The sequence below is a fragment of the Peromyscus maniculatus genome, chromosome 1, assembly GCF_049852395.1.
Source record: "Peromyscus maniculatus bairdii isolate BWxNUB_F1_BW_parent chromosome 1, HU_Pman_BW_mat_3.1, whole genome shotgun sequence".
Lineage (NCBI taxonomy): Eukaryota > Metazoa > Chordata > Mammalia > Rodentia > Cricetidae > Peromyscus > Peromyscus maniculatus.
Genome location: NC_134852.1, coordinates 8132498 through 8150800, shown reverse-complemented (window position 1 = coordinate 8150800; position 18303 = coordinate 8132498). Strand labels below are relative to the sequence as shown.

The 18303-nt window shown below is 39.1% G+C and overlaps 1 protein-coding gene across 1 annotated transcript; it reads right to left on the bottom strand.

Annotated features, from left to right (window-relative positions):
• Nucleotides 1–258: 258 nt before the first annotated feature.
• LOC143266804 (killer cell immunoglobulin-like receptor 3DL1) lies at nt 259–13307 on the bottom strand. The gene is made up of 5 exons (XM_076559934.1): nt 13254–13307; nt 10935–10944; nt 10480–10764; nt 9012–9317; nt 259–569 (listed from the first exon to the last, which is right to left on the bottom strand). Exons 1-5 carry the CDS (start codon nt 13305–13307, stop codon nt 259–261), a joined length of 966 nt encoding a protein of 321 aa, XP_076416049.1.
• Between the last annotated feature and the right edge of the window lie 4996 nt (nt 13308–18303).

Sequence of the window (18303 nt, the reverse complement as noted above, 5' to 3'; positions counted from 1 at the left end):
ATATATACACACAAAAATACTCATGGTTCTTCGTTCTAGCTCCCTATGAGATTTTCTCTCTATTTTTAGTAAGATGGTTCTAAGACATGGATGCAGGATTTTATTAGCCGCAAGACATCATATCTCTATCTCTATCTCTATCTCTATCTCTATCTCTATCTCTATCTCTATCTCTATCTCTATCTCTATCTCCTCTATCTCTATCTCTATCTCTATCTCTAACTCTATCTCTATCTCTATCTCTATCTCTATTTCTATCTATGAGGCTTTCTCACCTGTGACAGAAACGTAAAAGAGGTCACTTGGGGATGACCAGACATGGGAAGAGTTACTGAAAGAGCCATAACATCTATAGGTCGCTTTCTGAGTAAGAGGACCAAGAAAAAAGTTGGCCTTGAATGTCCCATTGTGGCTCTGCACTGCAGGCAGCCCTTGCCCCTGAGGCACCCCTTCCCTGGACAGATGGAACATGTCAAACTGATGGTCAGAGATGCAGGACAATGTCACGTTCTCTCCTGACATCACCACAGGGGCCACCATGGCTGACAGAGAAGGTTTCTTGTACAAACCTGGAAGAAATGAGGCAGAGACAGTTAGAGGGGCAGCTCCTTCCCAGTGTTCGTTCCTTCCTCATTTCTGTCTCCTCCTTCCATGTCTGTGATCTCTCTCTTTCACTCTCTCTCTCTTTATTTATCCCTGCCCATCTTTCTTTCTCTCTCCTTCTTTTCTTTTCATTATCATCCCGAGTCTCTGATCTCACACCAGTACAAAAACATTGTAACCCAGCTTTTGATTTTGGACACGTTCTGTGTCTAGCCACATTGGTTCATTCCCTTTGTCTTTGTAAAGTATACTTTTATTTACATATATTAATAATAGCTATCAATTGACTTCATTTTGAAATATTCATTCATATATAATGTATTTTCATAGTTTTTAATTTTTTTTTTTACTTTCTGAAATCAAAATATAGTTCTACTATTTCACGCCCTCTTTGTGTTCTACTGTTCTTACACAAATCTTTATGTTTATTATTGATCATATTAATGGTACTATTTTCTATTGTCTCTCACTTCTGATTTCATTCATTTTCCTAATTGGTCTTCATTATACTTTCATTTATTTTAAGTGTTTTTTTTTCTTTTTTTGTGATATATATTTTTTATTTTACAATACCATTCAGTTCTACATATCAGCCATGGGTTCCCCTATTCTCCCCCCTCCCACGCCCTCCCCTTTCCCCCAGCCCACCCTCCATTCCCACCTCCTCCAGGACAAGTCCTCCCCCGAGGACTGTGATCAACTTGGTAGACTCAGTCCAGGGAGGTCCAGTCCCTTCCTCCCAGACTAAGCCAAGTGTCCCTGCATAAGTTCCAGGTTTCAAACAGCCAACTCATGCAATGAGCACAGGACTTGGTCCCACTGCCTAGATGCCTCCCAAACTGATCAAGCCAATCAACTGTCTCACCTATTCAGAGGGCCTGATCCAGCTGGGAGCCCCTCAGCCTTTGGTTCATAGTTCATGTGTTTCCATTCATTTGGCTATTTTTTTCAATAATTGAATAAAACTGAAATTTATTATATGCCACAGTCGTCCTAGGGACCTCCATGCTATATATATTGCTCCTATGGTTCTATGGGTTGTGGTCTGATTGTTCATTTTATATCTAGAATCCACCAATGAGTGAGTACATACCATAACTGTCTTTCTGGGTTTGGGTTACCTCACTCAGGATGATTTTTTCTAGTTCCATCCATTTGCCTGCAAATTTCATGCTTTCATTGTTTTTCTCTGCTGAGTAGTACTCCATTGTGTATATGTACCACATTTTTTTCATCCATTCTTCCGTTGATGGGCATCTAGGTTGTTTCCAGGTTCTGGCTATTACAAATAGTGCTGCTGTGAACATAGCTGAGCATGTATCTTTATGGTATGAATCAGCATTCTTTGAGTATATGGCCAAGAGTGGGATGGCTGGGTCTTGAGGTAGTTCGATTCCTAATTTTCTGAGAAACCGCCATACTGATTTCCACAGTGGTTGTACAAGTTTACATTCCCACCAACAGTGGAGGAGTGTTCCCTTTGCTCCACATCCTCTCCAACATTGGTTGTCATTGGTGTTTTTGATCTTAGCCATTCTAACAGGTGTAAGGTGGTATCTCAGAGTCGTTTTGATTTGCATTTCTCTGATGATTAAGGATGTTGAGCATTTCTTTAAATGTCTTTCAGCCATTTGTAGTTCTTGTTTTGTGAATTCTCTGTTTAGCTCTTTAGCCCATTTTTTAATTGGACTGTTCAGTGCTTTGATGTCTAGTTTCTTGAGTTCTTTATATATTGTGGAGATCAATCCTCTGTCAGATGTGGGGTTGGTGAAGATCTTTTCCCAATCTGTTGGCTGTCTTTTTGTCTTATTGACTGTGTCTTTTGCCCTGCAAAAGCTTCTCAGTTTCGAGAGGTCCCATTTATTAATGGTTGTGCTCAGGGTCTGTGCTGTTGGTGTTTTATTTAGGAAATGGTCTCCGGTGCCAATGCGTTCAAGAGTGCTTCCTATTTTCTTTTCTATTAAGTTTAGTGTAACTGGATTTATGTTCAGGTCTTTGATCCACTTGGACTTGAGTTTTGTGCATGGTGACAGATATGGATCTATTTGTAATCTTTTACATATTGACATCCAGTTATGCCAGCACCATTTGTTGAAGATACTTTCTTTGTTCCATTGTATAGTTTTGGCTCCTTTGTCAAAAACCAGGTGTTCTTATGTGCATGGATTAATGTCAGGGTCTTTAATTCAATTCCATTGGTCCGTATGTCGGTTTTTATACCAGTACCAAGCTGTTTTTATTACTATAGCTCTATAGTAGAGTTTGAGGTCCGGGATGGTGATGCCTCCAAGGGTTGCTTTATCGTATAGGATTCTTTTAGCTATCCTGGGTCTTTTGTTTTTCCATATAAAGTTGATTATTTTTCATTACAAGTCTGTGAAGAATTGTGTTGGGATTTTGATGGGGATTGCATTGAATCTGTAGATTGCTTTTGGTAAGATTGCCATTTTTACTATGTTAATCCTACCTATCCATGAGCATGGGAGATCCTTCCATTTTCTGATATCTTCTTCAATTTCTTTCTTTAGAGATTTAAAGTTCTTATCAAAAAGGTCTTTCACTTGTTTAGTTAGTGTTATCCCAAGGTATTTTATATTATTTGTGGCTATTGTAAAGGGTGATGTTTCTCTGACTTCTTTCTCAGCCCTTTTATCATTTGTGTATAGGAGGGCTACTGATTTTTTTGAGTTGATCTTGTATCCTGCCACCCTACTGAAGGAGTTTATCAGCTGTAGAAGTTCCCTGGTAGAGTTTTTGGGGTCACTTATGTATACTATCATATCATCTGCAAATAGTGAAAGTTTGACTTCTTCCTTGCCAATTTGTATCCCTTTGATCTCCTTTTGTTGTCTTATTGCTCTAGCTAGAACTTCTAGTACTATATTGAATAAATATGGGGAGAGTGGACAGCCTTGTCTTGTTCCTGAATTTAGTGGTATCGCTTTGAGTTTCTCTCCATTTAATTTCATGTTTGCTGTTGGCTTGCTATAAATTGCTTTTATTATGTTTAGAAATGTTCCTTGTATTCCTATTCTTTCTAAGACCTTTATCATGAAGGGGTGTTGGATTTTGTCAAAGGCTTTTTCAGCATCTAGGGAGATGATCATGTGGTTTTTTTCTTTCAGTTTGTTTATATGGTGTATTACATTGACTGATTTCCGTATGTTGAACCATCCTTGCATCCCTGGGATGAATCCTACTTGGTCGTGATGGATGATTCTTTTGTTGTATTCTTGGATTCGGTTTGCCAATATTTTGTTGAGTATTTTTGCATCAATGTTCATGAGGGAGATTGGTCTGTAGTTCTCTTTCTTTGTTGCATCTTTGTGTGGTTTGGGTATCAGGGTAATTGTAGCCTCATAAAAAGAGTTTGGTAGTGTTCCTTCTGTTTCTATTGTGTGGAACACTTTGAAGAGGATTGGTATTAGTTCTTCTTTGAAAGTCTGGTAAAATTCTGCACTGAAACCATCTGGTCCTGGGCTTTTTTTAGTTGGGAGACTTTTGATGACTGTTTCTATTTCTTTAGGGGTTATTGGTCTATTTAAATGGTTTATCTGGTCTTGATTTAATTTTGGTATGTGGTATTTATCCAGAAAATTGTCCATTTCTTCCTGGTTTTCCATTTTTGTGGAGTACAGGTTTTTGAAGTATGATCTGATGATTCTCTGGATTTCCTCATTGTCTGTTGTTATGTCTCCCTTTTCATTTCTGATTTTGTGAATTTGGGTGCTCTCTCTTTGCCTTTTGGTTAATTTGGCTAGTGGTTTGTCTATCTTGTTGATTTTTTCAAAGAACCAACTCTTTGTTTCATTGATTTTTTGTATTGTTCTCTTGTTTTCTATTTCGTTGATTTCAGCCCTCAATTTGATTATTTCCTGGCATCTATTTCTCCTGGGTGAGTTTGTTTCTTTTTGTTCTAGAGCTTTCAGTTGTGCTGTTAATTCATTGGTATGGGATTGCTCCATCTTCTTTATGTGTGCATTTAGAGCTATGAATTTTCCTCTTAGCACTGCTTTCATAGTGTCCCATAAGTTTGGGTATGTTGTACTTTCATTTTCATTGAATTCTAGGAACTCTTTAATTTCTGTCTTTATTTCTTCCTTGACCCATTGATGTTTCAGGTGGGCATTATTCAGTTTCCATGAGTTTGTGGGTTTTCTATAATTTTTGTTGTTATTGAGTTCTAACTTTAAGGCATGGTGGTCTGATAAGATACAGGAGGTTATTCCAATTTTTTTGTATCTGTTGAGATTTGTTTTGTGTCTAAGCATGTGGTCAATTGTTGAGAAGGTTCCATGGGGTGCTGAGAAGAAGGTATATTCTTTTGTGTTAGGATGGAATATTCTGTAGATATCTGTTAGGTCCATTTGAGTCATAACATCTGTTAGGTCCTTTATTTCTTAGTTAAGTTTCAGTCTGGTAGATCTATCTTTTGGTGAGAGTGGTGTGTTAAAGTCCCCCACTACTAATGTGTGGGGTTTGATGTGCGTTTTAAACTTTAGTAGTGTTTCTTTTATGAATGTGGGTGCTTTTGTATTTGGAGCATAAATGTTTAGAATCGAGACTTCATCTTGGTGGATTTTTCCCGTGATGAATATGTAGTGTCCATCCTGGTCTCTTTTGATTGATTTTAGTTTGAAGTCTATTTTATTAGATATTAGGATAGCTACACCAGCTTGTTTCTTAGGTCCATTTGCTTGGAAAACCTTTTCCCAGCCCTTTACTCAGAGGTAGTGTCTGTCTTTGGAGTTAAGGTGTGTTTCTTGTATGCAGCATATGGATGGGTCCTGTTTTCTTATCCATTCTGTTAGCCTGTGTCTTTTTATAGGTGAGTTGAGACCATTGATATTGATGGGTATTAATGACCAGTGATTGTTAATTCCTGTTATTTTTTTGGTTGTGTTGTGTTGTCCTTCTGTGGTGTATGTTGGTGTAGGATTATCTATTGCTTGATTTTTCATGGATGTGTTTAGTCTCTTTGGGTTGAATTTTCCCTTCTAGTGATTTCTGTAGGGCTTGGTTTGTGGACAGGTATTGATTAAATCTGGTTTTATCCTGGAATATTTTGTTTACTCCGCCTATGGTGATTGAGAGTTTTGCTGGGTATAATAGTCTGGGTTGGCATCCGTGGTCTCTTAGTGTCTGCATGAGGTTTGTCCATGATCTTCTAGCTTTCATAGTCTCTATTGAGTAGTCTGGTGTTATTCTGATGGGTTTGCCTTTATATGTTACTTGGTCCTTTTCCTTTGCAGCTCTTAATATTTTTTCTTTATTCTGTGTGTTTAGTGTTTTGATTATTATGTGGCGAGGGGACTTTTTTTTTGGATCCAGCCTATTCGGTGTTCTGTAAGCTTCTTGTATCTTCATAGGTATTTCTTTCTTTAGGTTAGGAAAGTTTTCTTCTATGATTTTGTTGAATATATTTTCTGTGCCTTTGAGTTGGTATTCTTCTCCTTCTTCTATCCCTATTATTCTTAGGTTTGGTCTTTTCATGGTGTCCCAAATTTCCTGGACGTTTTGTGTTAGGACTTTTCTGTCTTTATTGTTTTCTTTGACTGACGAATCTATTTTCTCTATCGTGTCTTCAGTGTCAGAGATTCTCTGTTCCATCTCTTGCAATCGGTTGGTTATGCTTGTTTCTGTAGTTCCTGTTCGTTTAGTCAGGATTTCTATTTCCAGCATTCCCTCAGCATGTGTTTTCTTTATTGTCTCAAATTCATTTTTCAGATCTTGGAATGTTTCTTTCATCTGTTTAAGTGCTTTTTCTTGGCTTGATTTGATTTCTTCCCATTTTTTGTTCATTTTTTCTTCCATTTCTTTAAGGGAGTTTTTTATTTCCTCTTTAAGGGAAGTTTTTATTTCCTCTTTAAGGTAGTTTTTCAATTCCTCTTTAAGGAAAGTTTTTATTTCCTCATTGAGGGAATGTTTTATTTCTTCTTTAAGGGCCTCTATCATCTTCTTAATGTCATTTTTAGGGTTGATTTCTTCTGTTTCTTCTGTCATGGTATGTTTAGGTCTTGCAGGTGTAGAATCACTAGGTTCTGATGTTGCCATATAGGTCTTTATGTTGTTGCCTGTATTTTTGCACTGGCATCTACTCATCTCTTCCTCTGTGAGGTACAGGTGGTGTCTGTGTTTGAGAGTGCCTCTCTTGTTCTAATTTTTAGTCTTGGTTTAGTAGTGGTTCTTGGTTAAATTGGTGCTATTGGGCTATTTCTTCAGGGGCAGCTGATTTTGATCGGTGAATTATATACTTATGATTCTGGTGATCTGGTTTGGTGTCTGGGTAGCGCCTTCTTCTGTGTTCCCAGGTCACATTTTGTTCATTTGTCAACTCCTCAGCTGATCTTGTTTCTTCAGACTTTAAACTGTAGGCATCTGAATCCTCTCCCAGATGGGTTTCAGCTGAGCAGGGTAGTCTCACCAACACCTCCAAGTTGTTGGGTTTCACAGGATCAGCAGCTGGGCCCTGGGTTGTCCTCAGACGGAGTGTTCAGATTCGTTCTGGTTCTGACCCACGGAGATAGCTTCTTCCCCAAATGTTGGGGTTAGGGGCGTCCCTGTTCCAAGCTGCGTCTGCTTGTCTCCGTCCCTGGGCCTGTCTACCTCTGCGGTCCGCCGCCAGGCCTGTATATCCCTGTCAGCTGCCGCTGGGTCTGTCTGCCTCTGGGGGCCGCCACCGGGCCTCATTGTCTCTGCCGGCTGCAGCCAGGACTGAATGTCCCTGTCGGCCGGGCCCGTTTACCTCAGCGGGCCGCCGCTGGGCCCGTCTACCTCCACGGGCTGCCACCACAGGCCTACCTGCGTCTGCTTGTCTCTGCCGCCGGAACTGTCTACCTCTGTGGGCCACCGCTGGGCCTGAAAGTCTCTGCCAGCTGCCACCGTGCCTGAATGTACCTGTTGGCCGCTGCCGCCTGGTCCGTTTACCTCAGCGGGTCGCCGCTGGGCCCGTCTACCTTTGTGGGCCACCGCTGGGCCTGAATGTCTCTGCCGGCTGCCGCCGGGTCTGAATATGCCTGTCGGCTGCCGCTGCTGGGCCCGTCTACCTCCACGGGCCGCCGCCGCCCTCAGGCCTACCTGCGTCTGCTTGTCTCCGCCGCCGGGCCTGTCTCTTTTAAGTGTTTTTTAAATCAATGTGTTCAATTGGAGTTAATTATTATTTTGTTCATTTTTTTTCCCACTCCTATCTCCTGTACCAACTTTGCTGGTCCTTCACGTCCCCCTCATTTCCTCTTCCATAGCATGTGTATTCTACTCCTTTCCCCATACCTCTCTTAATCTCCTTCCCTTCTCATGGCCAGTTTCCAAATCAATGACCTCTAACTCCCCCATCCTATGTATATTAAATACCTAGAGTCTGACTGCATTCTAAGTTATTTTGAATCTGATCTCTTTTTAGATATCTGTGTTAATTAATCTCTCTTTATAAAGCACAGAATACTCAATGAATCTGTTTGCATCCCTTGAACAGAAGCTATGATCATCTTCTCTCTCTTGTTTCTATACTGTGTGTGTACTGCTTAAGTGAGATCTATCATCTTCTTCCATAGCTCTGTTTTGAAATATTTAACATCTGCTATTATTTTTACATCTCTACTTTCAAAGTTTCTATGCAAGCTTAAATATATTTTGCAGGTTTTCTCTTACCACTCATGCTTGCTTACTATTTCCCTAGTACTTTCCATCTCTGAGTTTTCCTCTCAGTTTTCCTGCACTGACCCATTGTGTGAATATATTTCCATGTTTCTGCTTTATTTGAATCAGCATATCACTCGGGGAACTCCTGTAGAATTTTTCAGCCATTCTAGAATGTCTGAATGATTTGAACATGGATGGCAAACAGTTTGAGGATGTAGAGAAGAGTGTTTGGTGTTTTACTCGATTACCCAAGGCAATGCTATTCAAGGACAAATAATTAGTCAACCACAAGAAAGGAAGAATGTCAGTCTTGACAGATATTCTATGGATGTCATCTGTACGAAGGTCTTAGGACTCATGAAGAATCAGCCCTACTTAGCACTTGAACTTAGGTCAAACATGATATATCTGGCACTTCTGGGAGACTTGTAGAGGTGGAGGGCAAACAAAATTCTAAACTATCTAGGCCTTTGAGCATTAGTAGATGGATGTCATTTTGTGTAATTCATATCAAGTTCAACTTGTCTCACCTTTCTCTTTATCTCTATCTGTGACTCCTTTGATGGTCCTGTATCTGTGGTTTATGTTATAACCAATGATCTGTTCTTGTGTCTCTGTCTTCATTGTCTATGTCAGTAATATACTCACCAAGGCTGCCTTTCCCTAGGTTTCCCCACAATCATCTTCCTCTGGACCTCCCAGGATTTCCAGTCTATACAATATCTGTTCTGTCTCATGGAGAGGATAATGAGCAGATAACACCCTCTTACCTGTGATCTTTATATCAACAGGATCACTGGATTTGGACCAATCATATGGTGTGTGATTGTAAGAACCATAACATGTGTAATTCCCAGCATGGTCAGGTGTCACAGGACCTATTTCAAAGTTGGCATGGGACCCCCCAAGATGAGATTCTGCAGAAATCTGGAAGGAGTCTTTGATTATTCCTTTTCTGAGTGAAGTCAAAATGAAGGTGTCAAACATAATCTCTGATCGACACTCCAGTGTCACCTTCTCTCCTAAATTCACCAGGGGAGGTTGTAAGGCCAAGAGGAAAGGCTTCTTGTAGATTCCTAAGAATAAAAAAATGTATGAATGTGATCAAAATCTCTGTGTCATTGAAGACCTATGGTTCTCCCTCAATTAGTCTGGTCTTCCTATTAGTGCTACAGTTCACTTGTTTTTGTCTATTTCAACTCTGGACACAGACTCCTCCATCTTCCTGTGACCATTTCCTCCTTATCTGACTCTAAGAGCAACACAATATTTCCCCACTGACTTGCTATTAAACTGTGTCTTTTCAATCCTTCTTTCATAGATAGACCCTATTGTCCTTGACTAAGTTTGGGGAGTGCAGGAAACATGGCAAGCTTCACACCATGTAGCTTTATGTGTCCTTTTAATGCTACTTTTGCTTAAGTATAATCACTGGAAGGATAAAGGAATTGGTATTGAACATGATTATCAGGGAAACATTCATCCATCTACATGGTTCAAACTGCTGCAGGGCATTCCTGATCCAGAATAATGAACATTTTTTTCCTCCCAACATGTTGACAAATTAGCACCCGGGCTTCACTGCTCTCAGAGCATACTTTCCATGCTTCTTAATTTGCCCTTGACATGGGGCCCATGTATTATTTTCCACATGCTAACCTAACAATTTACCACTGATGTGATTCTTGAAAATAATATAAGTGTTACAGAGATTAGAATTCTGAAAAACTCAAAGCGGCATAAGTCAAGTGTCTTCCGAGATAGTAACTACTATAATCCTTGAGAAGTGTTCATTTCTTGTTGCCTTCCAGCTACTAGAGACTCATGTATTCCTTGGCACTTGGACCCTTCCTCCTGTGTCAGAGTTAACTCTAGGGTATCTCCCTTATAATGCATTTTTTTTGTTCACAACTAAATTTTTCCTTATTTTGTTATAATAACCCTTGTATTTAGAAGGACCCAGGATAATTCAGGATGTTCTCCCATCCTGATATCAACTTGTTACAATCTGATTTTCATTTTATAGCCCATTTTTCCTTGAATCATTTAACACACAGGAAGCATTAGGAACTAGAAAATACATGTCCTAGTGTATTATATTATGCCCAGAACATTATCTATTTTTCTGAATTGCATATTCCTTTATAAATCCAAGCCTCTGAATAACACTCTTTCTGAAAATTCCTAGGGTGGGAGATTTGGGGGAATGAAAAAAACACTTCAAACATCATCTCTGACCTGAAATTAAGATGGTCAGATGGTCACTGTGGGATGTGAGTACATAGAGAGACTGATACTTCAAACCATAGCATCTGTATGTTCCTGCATAAGCTGATGTCACAGGACCCAAGACATGTTCCTTCTGGAATAGTCTTTCATAGACTTGAGGGATAGGATCCCCTTGTTCTTTGTAAAACTTGAATATGTAAGAGGCACTATGATAATCACATCGAAGTTTCATATAATGTCCCTGAGGCACAACATGGCTTGGCCAGGCAGAGAGTGAAGGCTTGACATGACTTCCTGCAGAGAGATGCACAGAGAAAAAATTAATGATGCTCCTTCATCCCTGATAGCTGAGCTTCCAATTTTAATTTATTTGGGTCTTTGTATAACATTTTTCCCTGAATTGAAACATTCCTGCCTCAATGTGAGGAGTGGAGAGGCTCAGGAGACTCAGAAAGTAAACAAACTTCCTATGTCCTGGAAAGCAGAAATATCCAAGATTAAACAGTGGCCCTTTCTAGCTCTATACAAACAGTAGGATACTGAGCTAGTTCAGCTCTAAGTGTTAATATCTAATACCTGTTTAGTTGCATACAAGTTGAATACAGTGCTCTATGGTTTTGGTTTCATGATAATCACCCACATTGAGGTGTGCTTATAGTAATGCTTTTGAGTAATCCCTTGCTTCTGTAAGTAACACCTAATCCATACTATTATTAGTAACCTCTTTCACACATATTCACAGAGTTGTGCTTTGGTGCAATCATTGTTTGGTCTGTTATGGGTTTCATTTATGAGTTAAGCATATTTGTATGTCTCGTATTTCCCCAAGGAAAGTCTCAAACACAATAGGGTCATTTTGAAGTGAAGGGTGTGAAAAATTGTGGCTGTTTGAATAGTTATGGTCCCAATAGACACATTTGTTTGAATGCATGGCTCATAGGGAATGACACTAATATGAGGTATGACCTCTTTGAAATAGATGTGGCCTTGTTGGAGAAAGTGTGTTATTGTGGAGGTATGCTGTGAGGTTTCCTATGTTCAAGCTATTAACAGTGTGAATACAGTCCCCTTCTACTGCCAGTGGATCAAAATGAAGAACTACTACTCCTTTTCCAGCATCATGTCTGCCTGCACACTGCCGGGTTTCCTACCATGATGATACTGAACTAAACCTCTGAACTATAAGTCAGCCTCAATCTAACAATTTTCTTTATTAGAATTCCCATGGTCATGGTGTCTCTTCATAGCAATAGAAAGCCCCAGTCAAAGAATGTAAGTACTCCTCAACTGCAACACACACACACACACACACACACACACACACACACACACACACACACACATCTTTCATGTTAAAATATCCTAGTTGAGAATTTTAAGTTTTGAATAATGAAGTGGATTTCATTGTGAAAATATTGTAATCTAAAAAGAAATTACACCAGAAGTGTAGAGGAAAAGGTTAACGAGAATGAGATGATAGATCAAAATTGATGCCACCGAGGAAGCAGAAAAGAAATGCTCTTGATTCACCAACTCTAGAAATCTACCAATATTCAGATGAGAAGTACATCATGAACATTCGAAAACTTGTGGGTGATGGAGAGATAGCCTATAGGACCAAAGAATTGAGAATTTCTGTAGGGAAAAGGGGCTGGGTAAAGAAACCCACCCTGACCCTGGAACCCAGAACCAGAAAAAGAAACACAGCCTGGGTTTGGTACCTGAGCCAGAGAAAAGAAACACTTTATTCCCAAACCCAGAACCTAAGAAACAAGCCCTGACTCTGAAACCAGTACCAAACACTCTTGGTCCCTAGAATCAGAGCCAGTGAAAGAAATATGCCCTGGCCTTAGAATTAGAGTAAAGAAGCTAAGAAAAGCCAGTGAAAGAAACACAATTTGGCTCAGATCAGTCATCTCTGCCCCAGGCCAACTGACCAGTGAAACAACCAATCACAGAGCAGGAAAGTAAGCACCCTGGCCCTGAAGTTTAGAACCAGGGAAAGAAACACAGCCTGGATCCAGGACTTGAGTCATAGAAAGGAACACTTTATCCCCAATCCCAGAACCAAGGAAACATGCCCTGACTCTGAAACCAGTACCAAACACTCTTGGTCCCTAGAATCAGAGCCAGTGAAAGAAATATGCCCTGGCCTTAGAATTAGAGTCAAAATGCAAAGAAAGACCAGAGAAAGAAACACAGTTTGCCCTGAAATCAGGGCCATCTTCGCCCCTAACCCACAAGACTAACCAAACTGTGAGCAGAAAAAACTAACCAATCCCTGGTTGACTCCACCCCCAAGAGATCCTATATAAATCACCCTGCTTGGTCAGGTGTAGAGTATCCACTCCACTCTGGTAGAGTCTGCCACTCTCCTGGACTCCTCCTTCCCAAATAAATGTCTTCCTCAAAGAGTTTTGGTTGTGAAGATCTTCATTCAATGGCACAGAGAAGAAGATTGGTAAGTCATCCCATAGTGGATTGAGTAGAATAAACTTTGCTGAGATGTCCCTCTGGGGACTGAGCAAGGGGGAGCTGAATAGAAGAAACTTGCTGAAATGTCCCTCAGGGGGCTGAGCAAGGGGAACTGAACAGAACCTTGTTGATACATCTCTTAGGGGACTCAGCAAGGGGGGATGAAAAATAACACATTTTGCTAGAGCCAGAGGAGATTGCTACATTTCTTCAGGGGTTTCCCCGTTTGCAGAGTGAAGCAAAAGAAGCAGAGAAGAAGCTGAGCTCTGTTACAAAGCCCCCTTAAGTGGGGGCTGAGCAAAGCTCACCTTTAGCAGCTCTCCAGGAGAGCTATATCTTGCTATATCTTGCGGGGAGACCATCCCTCACCACACCAGGTATAGCCTGACTCTCTCAAACAGTCAGGATACCCTTCCCTGCAGAGCTGTTCTGGCAGCTCCAGGCCTGACTTTCCCAAACAGTCAGGATGCCCTTCCTGGCTGAAGCAGTTCCAGGCCTGACTCTCCTGAGCATTCAGAATGCCACCTCATCTAGTGCTGAGCTGTCCTATTGCAGCTCCAGCCGTTGGAGCTGTCCTAGCATCTTGAGGTATCAGGGATACCTCCAGGGCTGAGCTGTCCAGCAGCTCAAGGTTTCCAGATGTCAGAGATGTCTTAGTAGCTCAAGGTGTCGACTGACTCCTCAAATAGTCAGGACACCTTTGCCCCAGAGAGGCAGCACAGTTATTATATATATATATATATATATATATATATATATATATATATATATATATATATATATATGTATATGTATATGTATATATATATGTGTGTGTGTGTGTGTGTGTGTGTATGTATGTATGTGTATATGTATACACACATATACATATATACTTAGGAGGAAATTTTTTGAATTACTTTGTCCCTTATGAACTTTCATACATATTTTCATTCACAGAGGTTAAACAGTCTCATGTTTCTACATTAAGAGTGACAAGTTGCAGGCTGGCATATAGTTTCTTCATTGTTGCAAGGCTCCTTCCATGTGAAACATTTGGAGTACAGCATAGCTCAATAACTTGTTTACTTGTATTTAGAATGGATTTGGACACATGATGGCCAGCCCATGAATCTTAGTCATTTATCTATATCTATTTGGTGGATATTCCTGAGGAATGTGACAATAGCTGGTCTCTGTAGTGAAGACCATGTAGACTCTAAGCTATTCTATCAGTTAGCCATGGTGGACATCTTGCAACACTGGCCACACAGCAGCCATTATAGACCCTAGCCAGAGACTGTCCCTGATTGCAGAGTGTTTTCATGTCCTAAACAGCCAGGAAGTACATCCAGCAACAGCAGCTGATCTCCAACACAGGAACGATACCAAACTGTAGAAGCTGACACCAAGGTCATCCATAGTTGCAACCAGATGACCTGACTACAATCCCCAGTTATACTAAATAGCAAAGGTCTGTTTACCAACAGTGAACTCCTCTACATGGCAGAGGAGTTCCTTATTACTAGTGTACTGCTATCCACATATAAGAGCATAAGCATTGCCGGGCGGTGGTGGCGCACACCTTTAATCCCAGCACTTGGGAGGCAGAGGCAGGCGGATCTCTGTGAGTTCGAGGCCAGCCTGGGCTACCAAGTGAGTTCCAGGAAAAGGCGCAAAGCTACACAGAGAAACCCTGTCTCGAAAAAAAAAAAAAAAAGAGCATAAGCATAAAAATTAGAGAAGTAAACATTACAGAGAACAATGGTGAGGCCCAAGAAGTAAACATAAAAAAAGGGAGACCTATAAACCCCATGATTAATAATTGCCAGAGTTTTTAATTAAGTTACAGAAGTATAAGAAACCACCAACAAAACCTGGGCAGATATCTCCTGCTCGTGGACAGGCCAGAACAGTCAGAAGATCAGGTTAAGGACATAACAACAAGAAGAAAGATAGGCTGCCCTCCAGCATGTGTAACTCTCCAACTCAATAGGTTCAGTTCTCACAGACTCAACATGCTGCCTCCCCTTCTTGCCCTACCATCTAGAAAAACTGGATTTTTTTTACCATAAGTGGAAAAACAAGATACTCCGTGATAAAGTCAAATTCAAACAATATCTGTCTACAGATCCAGTCTTTCAGCAGACACTAGAAAGACAGCTCCAACCCAATGAGATCAACTATACCCTTGTAAAAACAGGAAATAAATAATCTCACACTAGCAAAAGCAAATAATGGAAGAACATGCATGCTCATATAGATGCCCATCCATACACATACGCAGAGAAAGAGAGAGAGAGAGAAACACTACCACTACAACCACAAAAATAACCAATGGAAAAATCGATGAAGATAAAGTTTCAATTCTTTACATCTATGACCCAAACACAAGGGCGACTACATTTTCAAAAGAAACATTACTAAAGCTTACATCACATATGGGCCCAAACACATTAATAGCTGGAGATTTCAATTCTCCACTCTTACCAATAGGTCATCTAGAAAAAAATCAACAGAAAATTACTGGAGCTAACAGACATGACATCCCAAATGAAACTAATAGCTATCTACAAAACATATCACCCAAATGCAGAAGATTATACCTTCTTCTCAGTACCTCATGAAATTTTTTTCTAAAATTGACCACATACACAGTCACAGAACAAGTCTCACCAGATACAAGAAAATTGAAATAACCCCTATATCATAACAGACCACTACAGATTGAAGCTGGAATTCTAGGAAACAGAAACAAAAGAAGGCCTAAAATCATCAAAACTTAAGAACACTCTACTGAATGAAAACTGGGTTAAGACAGAAATAAGAAAGAAATTAATAACATTATAGAATTCATTGAAAATTAATGCACAACATACCAAAACTTATGGGACACAATGAGATCAGTGCTAAAAGTTCATAACACTAAATGCCTACATAAATAAATTGAAATGATCTCATATTAGCAACTTAACAGCACACCTGAAAGCTTTAGAACAAAAAGAAGCAAACACACCCAAGGCAGGAGGAAATAATCAAACTGAGGGCAGAAATCAATAAAAGAGAAACAAAGAGAACAATATAAAGAATCAATAAAACAAAGAGTTAGTTCTTTGAGACAATCAACAGGGTGGACAATGCCTTATTCAAACTAACTAAAAGGCAGAGAGAGAATATCCAAATTAACATATTCAGAAATGAAAAGTAGGACATAACAACAGACACCAAAGATACCAAAAGCATCACTAGGCCATACTTTAAAGACCTGTAATCTAGGGATGGATCAAGCTCCACAACTGTCTTAGCTGGCTTTTTATAGCCAACTACCTATGGTGGGACACCTTGTACAGCCTTGATGCAGGGGGAGGGGCTTGGACCTGCCTCTACTATATGTATGTAGAAAGCTCTAATGACTCCCCATGGGAAGCCATACCTTGTTGGAGGAGGAAATGGGGGTAGATTAGAGGGGAATTGTGGAGGGGTGGGAGGAGGGAAGAGAAGGGGGATCAGTGGTTTATATGTAAAGTGAATAAAAAATTCCTTTAAAAAAGAGAAAAATCAAAACCTGTAATCCACAAAATTGGAAAATCTAAAAGAAATGGAAAATTTTCTCAATAGCTACCACTTTCCAAATTTAAATTAAGACTAGACAAACAATTTAAATAACACTATAACCACTAAGGAAACAGAAGCTGTGAATGAAAGTTTCCCAAAGAAGAAATTATAGAGCCAGTTGACTCTATGGAAGAATTCTTCCAGACTTATGAAGAGCTAATGCCAATATTCTTCAAATTATTTCTAGAAACGTTTTATGAGGCCACAGTCACTCTGATACCCAAACCAAACACAGATTCAATAAAAATACAATTACAGACCAATCTCCCTCATGAATATCAATGCAAAAATATTCAATTAAAGACTTGCAAAATGCATCCAAGGACACATCAAAAAGATCATCCACCATGATAAAATAGGCTCCATCACAGAGATGTACGGGTGTTTCAACATATGAAAGTCTGTCAATGTAATGCACCGTATACCATCTGAAAGAAAAAGAAACCCACATAATTTTCTAATTAGATGATGAAAAAGCCTTTGAAAATAATCTAGCATAGCTTCATGTTAAAGAGATATCAGGGATTCAAGTAATATACTTAAATATAACAAAAGCAGTATGCAGAAGGCCTTTAGTCAACATCAAATTATAAGGTGAGAAACCCAAAGCAATTGCACTAAAATCAGGAAAAACACAAAGCTGTCCACTTTCTCTGTATTTATGCAATTTAGTACTTCAAGTTCTGAGTGCAGGAATAAGAGAACTGAAGGAGATCTAGTGTATACAAACTGGAAAGGAAGAAGTCAAAGTATCCTCATTGGCAGATGAAATTATAGTATACAAAACCAATTCCAAACTATTCTACCAGGAAACACCTATACCCAAAAGATACCTTCAGCTAAATGTCAAAATACAAGATTATTTTTTAAAAAAGTCAGTGGTGCTCATATATACAAATGATAAACTGGCTGAGAAAGAAATCAGAGACACAATAAACTTCACAATAGCCACAAATAATATAATTTATCTTTTGAATAACTCCAACCAAGTAAGTGAAGGTCTTGTATGTCAATAACTTCAAGTCTTTTTATAAGGAAACAAATAAATATCATTTGATATTGAGTATGGAATAATCTCCCATACTCACAAATCAGTAGGATTTACATGTTAAATATGGCCACAGTACCAAAAACAATCTACAAATTCCTTGTAATTCCCTTCAAAATTCCAACAAAATTCTTTACATACCTTGAAAGTCAACTTCATATGGAAAAAATAATAAACCAGGATAGTGAAAACAATATTGAACAATAAAATAACTTCTAGAGGTATCACTATACTTGATTTCAAGCTGTACTACATAACTATAGTAAGAAAATCCAAACTGTATTGGCTTAAAAACAGAAAGGGTGATAAATAGAATCAAATTTAAGACCCAAAATATCAATTTGCAAAGCTAAGAATATGAATGAACAGAAAATTTGAAACCATACTAATACCAAATTATAAGTTATTAAAATTCAAGAAAGGGGAAAGAACATTGAGTTTAGGGAGCATGATGAATAATATTAAATATTTTATGAAATTCACAAAAATTGTAAAATATTTACAAAAAGACAGAAAAAAAAGCTTAGAAAAGTAAGGAGAAAAAAACTTATTTAGAGAAAATATTGTACAACACTCTTAAGACATGAAAAAATTGAAAATGGTCAGGTACATGATGGTTAGATGACATGAAACAAATTCAAATCAAATCATAAAGATCACTGAGCATATAATTAGCGTAAGAGATCCTGACATCAGAATGATGAAAGAGGGAAAGA